Genomic DNA, 18,093 nt, shown 5'->3' on the forward strand with positions numbered 1-18,093 from the left:
CATATTTTCTACTATTTTTTCTATAAGTGTAGGGCCCGGTTGTTGAGGTGTGCTTCCTTCTTGATCAAAAGTTTGGATTGACTATTCTCCACGCTTTCGGTGAGTCCTCATGGTTCGAGGACAAGAGTTGTTCATTTCTAGTTTCTTCTTACATTTTCGTTTGAGACTATGTTGTAAAGGGTTGTGACCCTTATTGATTCTCGATTGTATTAGATGGTTAATGAGACAATGTCTAGACTTTCATTTTTTATTTTATGAAAAGACTTTGATTGTAAAAAGTTTTAATTACGCATCATTTCTATTACTTATGTTTATGATATGGTAAGGGCTTGTATAAGACCCATTCGATGTCGAGTACACCGTGTTACATCTAGGGGGTACCCCTGGATCGTGACAGGTAATATGTGTGATTATTTAAACTAGAGGTAAATATAGTATATGTGATGGTGATGTATGTGTGGTTAGGTAGTTTGTCCATCTTATTATGGTCCTGTTTTTTAGTATTAGTGGAATTAAATTTAACTTGGTCAATTTCTTTATTGCGTACTTATTGTTTTAGTTATATTAGTAGGACACGTTTTTAGTGTTTTACCCATGTTTAACCATTACTTGTTAGTTCTATTTTTAGCTTTATTTATTACTATCTCCGTCTCATTTTATATATCATCCCTTTCTATAAATAGCTGGACCACAATACTTGTCATTTTATAAAATTTATGCATAAATTACCATATTTTGCCTATTATACCCTTGATAGAGTAGTTACTTAATCTTGATAATGTAATCATCATTTATTATAAAGTTGACTTAAGAAAACATTAAATAAGGGTAGAACGTTAAAGTTACATTATTTCTTAATGCAAATGCAAAGTAAAAAAAGTGACATATAAAATGGGACGGAGCGAGTAATTTGTAAGCCTATAAATGGAACTATATCTGGCTATTTTAAGAAGCGTGGAATCAAATAGTGAAAAAATTATTTCTATCTCATAGTCTGCTTACTTCTTTTACTTTTCTTTTTTCTAACAATTTGGTATCCGAGAAGCCTGGTTTGTTAATCTGGGAGTCAAAGAGAGAGTGAGAAAGAGAGATTGTAAAAAACACGAGAGAAATCCATAAAATTGGTAGTAAACACCAATTCAAACTCTCAGCCTCTTCCAATTTTTAAAGGGGTGAATTATCATTTTTGGAGTCTTAAGATGAAGACTCTTTTTAAGTCTCAAGAGCTATGGAACTTGGTGGAGAATGGATTTCCATTCCTGGATGAAGGCCACTCACAACAACTCCAAGAAAATCGCAGGAAAGATTCGAAGGCGTTGTTCCTATTTCAACAAGCCCTTCATGATGATATCTTCCCCAGAATTTCACCAGCGGAGACATCCAATGAAACTTGGGAAATTTTGCAACTGGAGTATATGTGAGATAAAAAGGTAATTCCTGTTAAATTGCAAACTTTGGGTCGTGATTTCGAAACTTTGAGTATGAAAAATGGTGAATCTGTGCAAGACTATATGTCTAGAGTCTCTACAATTGTTAATCTCATGAAGTCTTATGGAGAGAAAATTAATGATTAAACTGTTGTAGCAACAAATAAGTTTGAGCATGTGGTTGCTGCTATCGAAGAATCCAAGGATTTATCTAATTATACATTTGATGAATTAATGGGTTCTTTGTTAGCTCTTTTTTTTTTAGACAAAGGGTTCTTTGTTAGCTCATGAAGATAGGATAAACAGGTCACATGAGAAGGTTGAAGAAAAGACTTCCCAGGTGAAAGAGGAGCCATCTTTCTCCAAAGAAAAATCCTCAAATTTCTCTTGTAGAGGTAGAGTTGGATGTCCTGGGAGAGCTCGAGGCAGTAGCAGAGGCAGAGGACAATTTAGTGAGTCACGTCAGCCTAAGAGTAACTTGCAATGTTGGTATTTCAAGAAGTCCGGCCACACTGAAGCATATTGTTGGACCAAGCAAAGAGATGAGCAGAAGCATGCCAATTTCTCTGAGAAAGTTGAGGATGAAAGTAAGTTGTTCATGGCTCATTCTTCAATTACAGACAATTCTGATGGTGTTTGGATTATTAATAGTGGATGCTCGAATCATATGTCTGGTACAAAGTCTCTATTTAGAGATCTTGATGAGTCGAAAAAAGGTGAAGTTTGACTCGGTGATGACAAGCAAGTATGAGTTGAAGGCAGAGGTACCATAGCCATCAAAACAATGCAGGGTAATTCTAAACTTATTTGTGATGTGCAATTCGTTCCTAATTTGGCTTACAATTTGCTGAGTGTTAGACAATTGATGGTGAATAGTTGTTCTGTTTTGTTTGATAATGACTCGTGTATTGTTAGTGACAAGAAATGTGGTCAAGCTGTTGCAATTGTGCCTATGACTCAGAACAATATGTTTCCCCTTAATGTTTCAGATATTGTTAAGAATGTGTTAGTTGCTAAAGGTGTTCATGAAGCTCAACTTTGGCATCTTCAATATGGTCATTTGAATATTAATGGGCTGAAACTGTTGACTAGAAAGAAAATGGTGGTTGGTTTACTAAAAGTGGGTGAGATTGTGTTATGTGAAGGGTGCATATTCAGAAAACAAAGTAGATCTTTCCCTATAGGAATGTCTTGGAGGGCTAGCAGTTGTCTTGAGCTTGTACATGATGACTTGTGTGGACCGATGAAGACTTAGTCACTTGGTGGGAGTCGCTATTTTCTTCTATTTACTGATGATTATAGCCGTATGAGCTGGGCTTACTTTCTAAAATTCAAATTTGAAGCTTTTGAGAATTTCAGGAAATTCAAGGCTCTTGTAGAGAAGCAAACAGGCTGCAAAATAAAAGCTATTCGCACAGATCGTGGTGGTGAATTTTTATCTAATGATTGTAATCTATTTTGTGATGAGAATGGAATTCACAAGGAGCTTACAACACCGTACTCGACACAGCAAAATGGAGTCGCCGAGCGGAAAAATCGCACTGTGGTTGAAATGGCCAGAAGCCTACTTAATGAAAGGGGACTTCCTATTCATTTTTTGGGAGAAGCAGTGGTTGCAACTGTCTACCTATTGAATATTTATCCAACAAAATCTATTTTGGGTCGAACTCCATATGAAACATGGACGGGACATAAACCACGAGTAAGCCACTTGAAAGTCTTTGGTTGTATAGCCTATTCTTTGGTTAATATACGTTATAAACTAGATGAAAAATTTGAGAAATGCATTTTCATTGGTTATAGTCCTCATTCCAAAGCATATAGACTATATAATCCTACTAGTCGCAAAGTGAATATCAGCAGGAATGTTACATTTAACGAAGAAGCAGCCTGGGAGTGGAATGGCGAGAAAGAAGATTCAGCCCTTCATCTTTCTGAATCGAGACCCGGCCCGGCTCGCGTCGTTCCAACAACCGGCGGGGAGCACCTCAGTATACGATCGGCGGAAGCTCCACGTACGGTTTTGAAGCTGGGCAAAATCCATCTCTTTCCATCTCTATGTTTTCGGTCTCGTTGAATAAAATGCAAACGAAATAAATTTTCTTTTTATGTTTTTGTTCGTTCCCGAATATCATTAAGAATATCTTAACATTTTTCATTTTTTTTTTTTTTTAATGGAAGGTAATAGTCCATATTCTGGCTCAATCAGAAGGAGAGCATAGTACGATTCTTGAATCAACAGGTTCTGGCCCTTCCTCTCCTTCCAGCAGCGATACTAATCTTTCTTCTCATGGCTGCAGTAGCAATGATTCTAATCCAACAAGATCCCATTCTACATCTTCAGCTTCATCCAGCGAAACGCCACCAATAAAGTTTTAGTCGTTGAAAGATGCTTATGCATCTTGCAGTATTTCCTTATTAGTTGTTGAACCAACATGTTACGAAGAAGCTGCAAAGCAACCTGAATGGCTGAATGCAATGATTGAAGAGATTCAGGGCATTCAGAAAAACCAAACCTGGGAATTGGTTGATTTTCCTAAAGGGAAGAATGTTATCGGGCTAAACTGGATTTTCAAAATGAAGTACAATGTTGATGGAAGTGTCAAAAGGCATAAAGCTCGACTTGTTGCAAAAGGATATTCCCAGCAACAAGGCATCAACTTTGAAGAAACATTCTCACCAGTTGCTCGCTTTGAAACGGTTAGAACTACTCTAGCCTTGGCTGCTCAACTTGGTTGGCCGGTGCACCAATTTGATGTTAAGTCTGTCTTTCTAAATGGCAAGTTACATGAAGAAGTATATGTCTCCCAACCTGAAGGCTTCATCTCTACTAAAGGAAAGAGCAAGGTATACTGATTGAAGAAGGCATTGTATGGTCTAAAGCAAGTTCCACGAGCATGGTATAGCAAAATTGATTCCCTTTTTCAAGAGCTACAGTACAAAAGAAGTTATAATGAACCTACACTTTCTGTGAAAAAACGAGGTAATGGTGATTTTTTGGTGGTCTGTCTCTATGTCAATGATATTATATATATGGGCTCTTATGAATCTATTGTTTCTTAATTTAAGAGTTGCATGATGAGCAAATTTGAGATGTCCGACTTGGGTATGCTGCATTATTTTCTTGGGCTTGAGGTGAGACAAGGTTTGGATGGAATTTTCATTTCGCAAAGAAAATATGCTACTGAACTTTTACAGAGGTTCAACATGCTGAACTGTAATCCATCTCACACACCCATGAATATGAATGAGAAGTTGGTACTGGATGATGGTACAGGTGCAACAAATGTTTCTTATTTTAGGAGCCTAGTTGGTGGTCTAAACTACTTATCACACACAAGGCCCGATATAGCATTGTCCGCCAGTTTAATCTCAAGGTTCATGCATAGTCCTTCAAAGCAACACCTGGGTGCATCCAAAAGGATCCTGCGATATGTTAATGGCACAACAAGCTACGGAATTTGGTACTCAAAAGTATCAGATTTCAGATGAATTGGTTTCACTGATAGTGATTGGGCAGGTAGCTTGGAGAGTCGAAGGAGCATATCTGGGAATGCTTTTAGTCTTGGTTCTGGAGCAATCTCTTGGAGCTCAAAGAAACAAGATACAGTAGTTTTTTCATCTTCGGAGCCAGAATACATGGCTGCAACTTCAGCAGGTTGTCAAGTTGTCTGGTTAAGGAAATTGTTAGTGGATTTTCAACAAGAGCAGATTGGTCCAACTGAAATTTGGTGTGACAACAAGGCATCGATTGCTATGACAAAGAAACCTGCTTTTCACCGTAGAACCAAGCACATCGACATTAGTTATCACTTCATCCGCAATCTTGTTACTGCTGGAATAATCTCATTGAAATTTTGTGGCACAAATGACCAGGTTGCTGATGTTCTTACGAAACTGTTTCCGTGCAACAAGCATGACTTCTTCAGGCTACAAATGGGAGTATGTGATTTTGAAGAAAGGGGAAGTGTTGACTAATTCTTCAAGAATCAACCGAGTACAGAATCTTATTATGGTCCTGTTGTTTAGTATTAGTGAAATTAAGATTTACTTGGTCAATTTTTTTTATTTTCTGCTTACTGTTTTAGTTATATTAGTAGGATATGTTTTCAGTGTTTTACCCATGTTTAACCACTACTGGTTAGTTCCTATTTTTTAGTGTATGATCAAGAATTTGCTAAGTTAAATTATTATCTGTAACATGTGATGTACTTTTCATTAGTAAAGCCAAAACATATACAAGTGAGTATTAAAATGATAAAATACAACGTTTTAAAGATGTCGTATTATCTCTATCAAAGATGTGTATGTACCAGTAACTAGGATTAGTATTCCCATTAGTACTATCAACCCTATTATGACCAACTCAAATCCCAGCTTCCTGTAAGTGCCTGAAATCTTCAAGTAGCACAAACATGGTAGCAAAACTGAAGCTGTGACACTAAGAAATGCTCCAACTAGTGACATGAGATAACCAAAGAAGGGTATAGTCAAGGCTACAATCACACTGCTTATTACCAGGGTGATCCTGATGGCGGGGCTAAATGATGATTCCTTATTACTGTTAGATTGAAAACGTTCCTCGAGTCTGTTGATCACTGGTGTCATCATTAATGAATACTTGGCTATTGGATTGATCAAGGTAGTGTATATAGCCAATTTTGAGCTAAAATTACCAGTTGGAAGATTCAACGTAATTTGTGATTCAACCTCTGAGCCAAACATGGAGTACCCCATAGCTGCAATTGATGCATACGTTATGGTAGCGAACAAAAAGCATAGGAGCATTACCTGTAATTGATGCATATATGTAGAGGTCAGGAATTTTGATGTGTCGAATGGACGAGTTGGTCAAAATAATTCGTTACCTTGGAGAATTGCTTCTGCTTATTCATTGAAGTGTACAAAGTTGGGAAAACAGGATGGGCACAGTAACAGAAGGCATATAAGCTGAAAGATGTAGGGATTCCTCCCCAATTCACAACTACTCCACTTTTATGAAAGCCAATACCATCATATGTTGCTGCCCAGAAAATTGAACCAATAATCACGAGAGACGCTAAAACTGCAGAGGCTGATACATATGCAAGGATACTCATCTTCTTTAACAATACGGTTGGCAATATGAGGAGAGCAACAATCAAGACAAAGCTTTGTTTCCCACCAATTCCGAGTCCCCAAAATTCAAAGTTCACATCTGGCAACAAATTGTGCAAGTTGTCCCCTGCAAGAATTAGAAAACCGGTTGCTACCAAGTAAAGCTCTAGAGTCATAAATATCGACACTAATATTCTTCCTGATGTTCCAAATGCACGATCTCCAATGTCAGGATAACTTGTTATAGTTGGATCAAAATCCATACATCTCTTTATTAATATTGATGTGTAAAAGGTTGCACATGCAATAAGAAGAAGAAGAACCATGCTTAACCACCCTCCTGAAGATAGAGCATATGGAGTTGACAAAATTCCTACCCCTGAAAACAAAGAAACATATACGTTATATTTACATAAATATATATATTCATCATGCTTATTGGTTGGTTCGTTTGGTTTATCCATTAATGATTTTTAAACATGCTTATTGCTTATCGATCTAATAACAACCCCAATAAAATAATTGTTATCGATTTTTGGTTAATTTAACCGATAAAAAAACTCTACTTGATCGTTTTTCTCATATTTTTATTTATTCATATATACACGGTCTTCGGAGGGTATTTATTGCTCACAAAAAAATAAAAATAGGCAGCATGATGTCATAAAAGAAAATCATGCATCAAAATATAAACTACAAGCCATATGAACAATGATAATTTAAACAAGGAAATGAACCACATGTCCAGCCATCTAAAACAAAACATACTTTATTTTATGAAGTTAGATAAAAGAGAAAATAGTCAAATGTCCCCTATTTATATATAAATTTGTCACTATACACTTTAATTTCACGGATCCTATCCCCCTTCTAAATTATTTAAAATTATAATTATTATACATCCTTACAAAGCAACAATCACATCTATGTTGACTAATGAAGCTCATGCATTTGGCATGTGAATATTTTATTAAAAACGTTTTTATTAGCTTACTAATTTAAAACTCCATTGAAGGGATCAAAACATTGAAATTTTTCTATGTTTGTCTTGGATCTTGGATTTTAAATTGATTGAATAATGTTGGTTGCTAATTGTTTGAAGCAAAAACACTGGGTTGACTAAGTTCATAAAACTTTGGATATGAAGATCGTTGGAACTCCATAAAAATCGACAAACTTTCATATAAAACTTTTGGATCTAAATTTTTAATTGAGAGCAACAGGGTCGACTCAACAAGATTGGGGGCCTAAAGCAAAACTTAAGAAAGGGACCCTAATATTTTATTTTTTTCATCATATATACTTTTATTTAAAATCTACTTTTCTAATTTTTAGATGTGAAGCCATTACTTGTTGTTGTATAATCGATTTGTTTTAATAATTCCTTTTCAATTGATAATATAGTTAATCCATTCAATATCTCTTGAGATATTGTTGATCTTAAATAAGATTTAATCAATTTTAATTTCGAAAAACTTCTTTCGACTGAGGCAACGATTACAGTAACTGTTAACATTATCCTATAAGTAATATGTGCATTTGGAAAAGAATCAATTTTTTTTATTCGATTGAGTATTTTCATTAGATCATTATCTTCTATTTGTATTATTTCTCTTAAAACTTTTAAAATATAAATCTAAATCATTAATATCAGAATAACTATTATGTGTTAAGAAAGTTCAAAGTTAAGACAATGTTTTTTTTAAATTCTCATCATGTAATGATCTCAATTTACCACTAAATAAGAAACCAATATTTTCATATGTTTCAATAGATTCAAATCTATTTTGAAGTGAAAAATAGTTTGATCTACTATATATAAGTTGAGGAATATTATTTGGAGCTGAAATTAAATTTATCTACTAAATTGGTTGTCTGAAACTTGAAATAAGATTTGTAAAACTTGTTTGATGGTCCTTGAGCTTCAAACCTGAGAGAAATTAGTTAACAAAATTTGCAAGCAATTACAAATAATATTGCGGGTTATTGAAGAAAATCAATTGAGTGTAACTATATTAAGATTATTGAAGCTTAAATTTGCATTGATTTGAAAGATTTTGGATTCATAGTGTTCTTGATTGTAGAATTGCTCTCTAAAATTTTGGTGTATCGATTGACATGGTAGATTTCAAGATGGTTATTGATGAGGAAATGTGTCTATGTTTGTCTTGGATCTTAGATTTTAAATTGATTGAATAAAATTTTAATGTTTGTTATTGATTTTGCTCTCTCAAAAAAGAGTAAAATACACTTACATTTAACTATTTTCTCTTATATTAAATAAAATATCTAAGAAATTGTATTAATTGATGATGAAGAGGAAAATAAAAATAGAAATCATTGAAGCCAAAATGACTCTAAAATTTGACTGAATAAAGAACCCCAAACCAAGATGGTGGTGCTTTATAGAATTTACATTTTACAATATGTTTTCAATGGTGGAAAACTGTGGAGTACTGAACCCAATATTGTTATTATTACTTTTTTAAGTCTCAATTTATATAGCACCTTTAGGATATCAAAATTCAAACAGTCTTCATTGATCATAATATTTTCATTCATCTTTAAAATATTTTGAATTATCATTTATTATGATATATAGTACTCCCTCCGTTTTACAAAGAATGACCTGATTTGACTTGACACGGAGTTTAAGTAAATAAAGAAGACTTTTGAATCTTGTGGTCCTAAATTAAAGTTATGTCAAATGTACAAAATTGTCCTTAATCTTGTGGTCTTAAACATGCCACGTGGAAAGCAAAAAGTAAAATGTTACCAAAAAAGGAAAGAGGTCATTCTTTTTTAAACTGACTAAAAAGGAAAGGAGGTCATTCTTTGTGAAACGGAGGGAGTACTATTTTACGTAATTTTAAATCAAATAAAAAAAAATCAAAAAATTTAAAGATTTAATGCTCAAAATCACGATTAAACTTAAGTTATTTTGCTCTCGAAATTTAATTTATGCTATATAAATTGAAACAAAGGAAATATTATTTTCAATCATTCGAAGAACTCCTACCTTTTTGCTCTTCAACCATAGAATAGCGGGTGGAGACTGATTACCATTTAGGCAACCTCTTTTGTCAAACCATTATTATAATATAATTTGGAATAAATAATTCTTTTTTCAATATTATCTTATTGAATTATCGTTTTGAACATTAACTAAAATTTAAAAATAGAAAATTAAATTGATAGTTAAATGTTTTTGTTGGATAATTGTTTAAAAATCGTTAAATCAATAATTCAAACTAATAAACCACTAAAGAAAGATTCATTCGATTTATCAATTTTTGTATGTCTTATGACAGCTCTAGTTATATAACAATAAAGACAGATGATGACCTCTTCTACAAAAAGAAAAGATGGAAGATCTAAACAGTAAAAAGACATTAATGAGATAAAGTCGGCATACTTTTTTAAGGAAAAATTCTTTTGGTCAGAATGGTATTTTATCTATGTTATTTTATTTTTTAAAATATTTTTATCCTTTCAACTTTAATATTTTTTAATTAAAAAATGAAAAAAAGACCAGTTTATTTTAAATTAAAAAAGATATTATAGAACTTTTTAAATTTCTGGCCAAATTTTCTAGCAATTTAGCATTATCCCTTTTTTACCACTCAGTTTGAATGAACTTTTTCTTTTCTTAAACGAAAATAAAATAAATAAGCCAAACGTTTAATGAACGACATAAATGAACTTTTTTTTCTCAAAATTTGATTGCATACTTAAACTTTTTTCCTTTTATTTATAATTAATTGAATCTAAAACAATCAATTAAGTTGGTCTGCAAGGTGATTTACTAACAGAATTTATAAACATCATATTCAATCAAACATCGTTACATAAATGGAGACAGCCACACAACATTAATCATCTTACAAGATAATACTGGACCACTTATCACTGGAGGGGACAGACTATGAGTGATCCAGTTGGGATGATGGTATTTTGCCAAAGAATGTCCAATGAGTTGTCCAAGCAGGATATATACTCAATAAGATGGATTGAGAGTGTAAAGCCAAATTTTAAGAAAATTATCATTATATATATTTTTCTTTAAAGTTTAGTTTTTTAAATAGGAATCACAATTTTTTTTTTAATGATTTGTTATATATAATTTCAAAGAAAGATTGTCATATTTATAGGTTAAGGTTATGAAGTAAGAATATCAATAATGTAAATTTTTAACGAAAAATATAATATCAAATTATAATAATAAAATTTTGTTCAAAATTTTAATAACTTTATATAATAATTTTAAATTAGTGTTACTGTTCTTCAATATAGTGACGAAATCTTAAAAAGATTAAAAAAAAAGAGAATAATTTGATTTTTTATAAGAAGACAACTGTAGATTTTTCAAAATATTGAATAAAGGGAAAAAAACTTAATCGAACTTTGAATAATGATGTAAATGAATGAATTTTGTTTCAAACAAAAATAACATCGATAACCCAAATTTTTAAAGAGGGACATAAATAAATCTTTTCTCAAAACTGAAAGCTAGATGCTATATTTGAACTTTTTCCGTTTTATTTTCCAAGAGAGCTATTCAATTTGAAACATTGATTCCCCATTTACGTGAAACAATTTCCAGTTTACTTAGACAGGAAGAAACTGATATATTTAGTAACAATAATTTTTAATAACACAAATATTTATGATTTGTTTTAAATACTACAAATCTTGCATTATTTATGAAATTGGGTGTGGAGAGAGGGTTTTTTTGGTGAAGAATAGAGTAAATTTAGAAGGAAATGGGAGAGGAGTTTGGATGAAGATGCTAAGATTAATGCATAATTGGAAAGTGAGAAGAAAAGAACCTGATAGAGCATTGAGTCCGTGAAAAGTGGTTTTGATAAAAGAGGTTTTTCCAGTCTGATCAGTTTCATCAGATCCACCCAACAGGAGGGGCAAAGAAACAAATTTCTCACTCTCGTATTTTCTCTCCATTCGATCTTTTTTCACTACACACTATACAAACAACACCAATACAATTAATTATATGTCACTCTATTTATTTATAATAATAATAATAGAGTAGCAAATGACACCAACGACTTTAGCAAATGACACCAACGACTTTAGCAAATGACACGTTCTTAGATTTGACAAAAAGTGAGGAGATAATGAGGTTGGAGGTTCACTACTTAATTAATAAATACTACTATACACGTTTCTTATACATTTATTTAAATCTGATGGTAGCTAGTGGTTAAGTTATTTTTATTTTATTTTTTAATCGAAAAAAAATATTTTCTAACGATAATGGGATTGAAGGTTAGTAGATTAATCAAATTCATTTTTTTTAGACTAAAATATCAAAATAATGGGATAATAGAGAAATATAATCTAGAGTAATAAAAGAAAAAGGAAAAAGAAAGTGAGGAGAAGGGTGGAAGTATTCTTCCATCAAAATGCCAAACGAAAGAAGCTCAAAAGACTAATATCCTTGCTTTAATTCTTGGGGATTTCTTTTGACAAAAAATAGGGTAAATGTCTTTGAGAAAATGACCAAAATGGTCATTGGTAATTCTTTATTTTGGTCCTTAATATATTTCACTTCATTGAAATGATTGTTAATATATATGACAAAATGTGTTCATTTTGATCTTTTAGCCTAACCGAACGTATTTATTTCAATAAAATGTATGAAATTTTTCTATGGACCCTATTGGCTAAAAAAAATTACTCGCTCTCTTTCAAATTAATTGAATTGTTGAGGTGTTTCACACCCTTTAAGAAAAAAAAGAAAAAAGATTAAGACATAAATTAGACATAACTTTCCATTTTTACCCTTATTAATTATTATCGGATTCCATAGTGTTGGGTTTGTTCATCCACATGCCACTCATGAGTTTCTTTTGCGAATCTATCCATAAATATTGAGCAATTTAATTTCTTGATGATTTCTTGATAAGTGTTCTTGAAGTTTCCTTATCGATTAAGTTTTGATGTAAAATTCTACTTGGGTCAACTTCAAACGATCATATATCTTAGAATATAAACAGTTACGTGCCCATAACCTATCAAATTAAAGGTATTTGAATCTACTTTCCAACGCCACAAATTTCGCATCAATCCAATTTCTTATTAAAAGTTATGACCATTTTAGTAACCTGATACAGTGTTGTTACGAATTAGCCAACGGAAAAACATTAAAAAGGGTCCTTTTTGACTTTTAACCTCCAAGAATCCTAAACGAATTTCTTGACTAATAAAAGGCTCAAAACAATCAGATTTTATCTTTTAATCCATCATTCTCTTCTCTCTCAAATCCTAGGGCAAAACCCTAAGGAAAAATCAAAGTAGAAGACTCCATTCAAGATTCTTTCAATCTTTTTCAAGATTCTTCTTCAAGGTAAGTCTTTCTCCAAGAATTCTATTCTTTTCAACTCAAATTCCTCCATACAATTATTAATCACTAATGAAAAATCATAATTCTTGGTCATAGAGATTTCAAGAAACTAATTCAAGAATCTCAAGAAAGGTTTTCTTGATCGTTTACCTTCAAGTTAGGGTTTCAAGGCTTCTAATCAAGTTCTTCCTCACGATTTTTCAAGATTCTTCAAGAACCTTGTTCTTCCAGTTCCAGGTATGTAAGGCTATCATAGTGTTGGACTGGTTTGTCCTCACGCCTTACATCTACTTTGAGATCAGTAAAAGAGTAATTTAGGACACTTTCCTTAGATTTGAGTATTCTTGAGATAAGTTGATTTTGAGTTCTTGAGTTCATGTTCATTTTAAAAGTTCTATTCCTAATTATCGAATTGCTATATTGTTATTGAGATCCTTCATATCATGAATCATAACTCTTGAATTCATAATTCAAATTCAAGAAAGAGTTAAGAGTAAAAGTTCAAGAAAGTCTTTGAGTTCAATTGTGAATCCTTTGAGATCAACTGTCGATTTGAGCTAAGTTTTGAGGAAGTAAGTATAAGAATGAGAAGAGTCGTATACCTGAGTTCCATAATGTTATTTAGACCCTTGAGTCGAGTCGGTCAACTCCATCAGTTGAGTATCTTTGAGAGGAGTAGTATCTTCAAGTTTTATGTCTTGAGTGTTGAGTTCCTAATCATTTTGGGATTATATTCCTAATCATTGGGACTACTACATGTTACCCATGAAGGTCCTTAAGTTGAGTAGTTCATGCCCATAATTGTGAATGAACCCTATGAGTCAAGCAGTCTTGAGATGAGAAGTATCATTGAACCCTTGAGTTGAGTAGTTCATGCCCATAATTTCGCATGAACCCTCCGAGTCGAGCATTCTTGAGATAAGTAGTATCATTGACTCCTTGAGTTCTGGAGTTGTTGAGTTCCAAGTATTGAGTTTTATGCATGGTTATTGAAAACTTTGAATTGAGTCGTTCACGTCCATAATTCGGCATGAACCCTATTTTAAGAAGTCTTTTTACAAATTGTTTTAAAACTTGTTTTAAGACTTGATCATATGAGTTTGAGGAAGATCAGAGTAGAGTTGAGTTCATTTTCTTTAAAATGATGTATGGGAACTAAGTATTCCCAAGAGTAAATGTTTTCACATTTAAGATGAAAGGAAACACTGATTTCCAAAAGAGTTTTCATGAGCAGTTTTAGTACCATCTCTTTTAAGAGAAATATTTTGAGTAATAATTTCAAACCACAGAAAGAGTTATGTTTTTAAACAAATAGTCTAGTTACATTTTGGGAGTAGTATTGAGCATCGATATGGGGACGAGTTCAAATAACTCAAAATCTCCATAAACCATGTAGCCAACATGGGTAGAAATGGTCATACTTTTTAGATGATTCATTAATGTTTTTTAGCATAGACTAGTGGATCCACTTAGTTGAGGAGTTCTATACCCCGACAAGGTATAGGACAGTTCTGCAGGGTGGGCGAGACGTTGTATCATCACATAGCTCATAGTGATGGTTGTCGGTTAGAGAATCTCCCACAGAGTTATATTGCATTTTTATATACAAATTTAGTTGTTATTGTATTCTTCAATACATTGAGTTGCTATCTACTGTTTTAAAAGCTTTCCATACATTACATCTTTTATTATTGTTTTATCTTGATTTGAGTATCCAGAGTTGAGTATCTTGAGTTGAGTATCATATCTTTGATTTGAGTATCTAATCATTGAGTTGAGTATCTTATTCTTGAGTTGAGTTTAGTTGGGTGAGTTGATAAGAGGTAAGTATGTTTCCTTTTTATCAAGTTCAAGCTTATGTTTATGCTTTAGAATTCCACTTTCATGCTCGTACATTCCTTGACTGACCCATTTGGCCTGCATCATTTCATGATGCATATACAGGTATTCAGGATCATCAACAGGCGCTTCGTTGAGGTCACATTATATTCCAGCCAGCTTTGGTGAGCCTTTTTATATTCTAGAGGACTTCACATTTATCTTACAGTTAGTAGTTTTGAGATTTCGTGGGTCTTGTCTCGATATCCTTTTGTAATAGTAGGGGTTTCATAGATAGACAAAGTCGAGTAGTTTTTGGTATGTATCTTCTTTAGGTTTTTTTTACAAACTCTAAGTTTATCTATTGAGTAGTTTTCGTATCTTTTTAAAGATTGAGTATTTGAGTTATTGATCAAAATTCAGTTTTTAAGCTTATGTATGCTTGAGTTAATCTTCCGCTTGTAGCCAGCCAGGATGAGGGTTCGCTCGGGAACCAACAATGGTTCTCAAGTGCCGGCCACGTCCAAGGTGTAGGCTCGGGTCGTGAGAAACTTGGTATCAGAGATTTGAATTCAAGTGTCCTAGGGTGTCTATGAAGTCGTGTCAGTAAGGTCTTGTTTATGGTTGTGAGGGCCCCACTTCTATAAATGAGGGACTACAGACATTTAAGAAAAGTTGTCCTTTCTTCATACTCTTAATTGTGCAATAGAACTATGTCATAGAGACTTATTCTAAATCGTGTGTTCTCATATCCATTCGACTACCCCTCATACTAGCGGTGGTTGAAAAGCAAAGTCAGTTTTTTATCAATAAGTTACTTTTAGCAAAATCTTGAAGAAGTCATGAGACTCCAGAGGGGCTTGAGAGAATCCCTAGAGTGAGTTAAGTGTTGAGTTTCAAATAAATACGCTCATGTTCATATGAATCGTGCGTTCAAGCTAAAAGGGAGTTGTACTCTCTTCTCTAAGCCTTGTTTCAGCTAAGATCCTCATGAGGAACTATGTTTAGATCTTGGGTAGTATTCTCATCCAAAAAGGTAGCATGAGTTATGAAATTATGAGCAGTAGTGAATGTGCCCAGAGTTAGAGGAAAGTATGTAGAGGTTCAGTAATCTATGAAAGAGAGATAGTGATGGGGAAGATTATGTTATTTCAATCATGCACCCACTTAGTTATAAGTGATGAGTTCCTTTATGAGTGAAATAAGTAATAATAATGTTGTAGAGATTTCTTGATAGAGGAAAAAGGAATTGTTACTAGTCATGATGAGATAGAGTATATTTTAACCATAATAGAGTTGATGTCGATGTGCCATCGTGTTAGATGAGGCTAAATAAATGTGTTGAATAGAAGTAGATCATGATGTTCCAAAGGTTATAGAACCGATTAAGTAATGAGGTATAATAAATGAGAAAATAGTACTTAAGTTGTAAAAAGGGGATGTAGACCAGTTTAGAGATGATGGAATAGGTCCATAGCTTCCAAGTGTCAGCTTTAGACCTAAGGGGGAGATGATAAGATGAGAAATCAAGTCAAGTGTTGAGAATAAGATAGTAATGAGCTCAAAAGAGTATGCGAGATATTCAGAGATCTTTTAGTAGTGGAGTGATGTTAGAAGAAGAAGGTTAATGTTCTTATCGTGATAATGATGGTGTGATAATTTCATCCAACGTTATAAATAAGGAGGAAGAGGAGGATGAGGTTTTACTATGAGAAATAGTTAAATGAGAGCCCTTAGTTTGTTTTGAGTAGTACTGCGGGAAATTCTAATTGGTATGGCAGGGATGATGACAAAATGAGAACTTCTTAGGGAGTTAGTTAGTAAGAGTCCATGGAGTTGTTAGAATACTAAGTTTGAATGTGTTGTTAAACATGAGGTAGTTCTTGATATGATCCCAATGTTGATTAAATAAGGTGGTAAATAGTAATGTTATTTGGATGAGACTCACTATAGAGAGGTATAGAACCCGAACCTTAGGATTTGGGTTAAGCTTGAATATAGTAAGAGCGTGTCCTTAGACTCTGGCTTTGGTAAAAGAAGTCATGTACCCTTGAGGGAACTATGAGTTGCAACCAATGAGGTATGGTATAAGGGAAGAAGAGCGTAGTTGAGGAGTGTTGCTAAACTTAATATTTAGTAGTCATATTACCCCAGGCATGGTATTCCTATTCTTACTTCATGCCCATATCTCCTTTGTTTCAGATAAGGTAACTTCAGAGAGAGTGTGACTATGTTCACAATAGCATCGTTCTTGATTTAGGTGCTATAGAAAGGTCCCAACTCTTGGTACGAATCAATTCAGCCTGTGTTAGTAGGAAAGTTCATGAGTCAGAAGAGATAGTGAGAGTAACTATGTTCCATAACCAGTCCAACCGTCATTCGAGGACGAATGATCCCAAGAGGGAGATAATGTAACACCTCGGAAATTTTTTGAACTAAGACTCAAATCATTCTTTGTTGTGAGTAAGATTTTATCGAGGAATTTAAAATTTTCTTAAGTTTCAGGGTCGCTAGATGTAGCACCTTGAGTTCCAAAAAGAACTAAAGAGAATTCCTTCAAGTCACTCCTAGGTTCTTTTAAGTTTTGGGTCAACTTCAAACGATCATAACTTTCAGTACAACATGAGTTAGAAGACCCATAAGATATCAAATGAAAGGTCTTGTAATCCTCTTTCCAACTCTGTTAAGCTTGCTAATTTTTGAGCTCGTATGAGGGAGATATGCCCGTTTGAATTTGGGTTGTTCAATTAAGGAAAGTTACCCAAAAATATGAGGGGTATTTTGGTCTTTTCCTTACCCAATCAACTTAAAACGAATTTTAGTAATATTTTGGGGACAAATCTGATTTCAGTCAATTTTCATAAATCCAAATACGCTTAGGGTTTTAGAAGAGAGTTCATTCAAGTCATTCCTACGTTCTTTTAAAGTTTTGGGTCAACTTGAAATGACCATAACTTTTAGCACAAGATGAGTTAGGAAACCTATAAGATATCAAATGAAAGATCTTGGAATCCTCTTCCGCTTGTAGCCAGCATCAAACAACCTGAAAATACACATGCACCCAACAAGAAGGTACCACTACTAAAAAGAGCTTAAAAACTACAAAGTAAAAAAAGATGGACAACGTCACCTGCTATTTTAATTTTTTAATTTGTTTTAGAAAAAATGACGGACAATGACTCTCTGTTCGTCATTTTCTGGTGCATTTCTATGTCAAATATATACATAATTAATATTTAATTATTTATTATCGGTAGTGATGTCGTCCATCGCATTAAACTAAAAGTTATAATTTATTAATTAATTAAGGGAAAAAGGACAAATATACCCCCGAACTATCATAAATTGTATGAAAATATCCTCCGTCATACTTTTGGGACATTGGTG

General features: G+C 33.2%; 1 protein-coding gene across 1 annotated transcript; it reads right to left on the minus strand.

The window, feature by feature from the left end:
- Positions 1–5,644: 5,644 nt before the first annotated feature.
- Positions 5,645–11,639, minus strand: LOC102594455 (vacuolar amino acid transporter 1-like). Its single transcript, XM_006350104.2, has 3 exons — positions 11,354–11,639; positions 6,296–6,903; positions 5,645–6,218 (listed from the first exon to the last, which is right to left on the minus strand). The coding sequence occupies exons 1-3, from the start codon at positions 11,481–11,483 to the stop codon at positions 5,700–5,702; spliced, it is 1,257 nt and encodes a 418-aa protein (XP_006350166.1). The 5' UTR covers positions 11,484–11,639; the 3' UTR covers positions 5,645–5,699.
- Between the last annotated feature and the right edge of the window lie 6,454 nt (positions 11,640–18,093).

This window comes from Solanum tuberosum, unplaced genomic scaffold, assembly GCF_000226075.1.
Source record: "Solanum tuberosum cultivar DM 1-3 516 R44 unplaced genomic scaffold, SolTub_3.0 scf00109, whole genome shotgun sequence".
In the NCBI taxonomy this organism is placed as follows: Eukaryota; Viridiplantae; Streptophyta; class Magnoliopsida; order Solanales; family Solanaceae; genus Solanum; species Solanum tuberosum.

Coding starts and splice junctions, on each gene's coding strand:
- LOC102594455 (XM_006350104.2), bottom strand. CDS start 11,483: ATGGAGAGAAAATACGAGAGTGAGAAATTTGTTTCTTTGCCCCTCCTG. Junction 6,904..11,353: donor CGGACTCAATGCTCTATCAG/GTTCTTTTCTTC, acceptor CTTTGTTTTCAG/GGGTAGGAATTTTGTCAACT. Junction 6,219..6,295: donor AGCAGAAGCAATTCTCCAAG/GTAACGAATTAT, acceptor CATCAATTACAG/GTAATGCTCCTATGCTTTTT.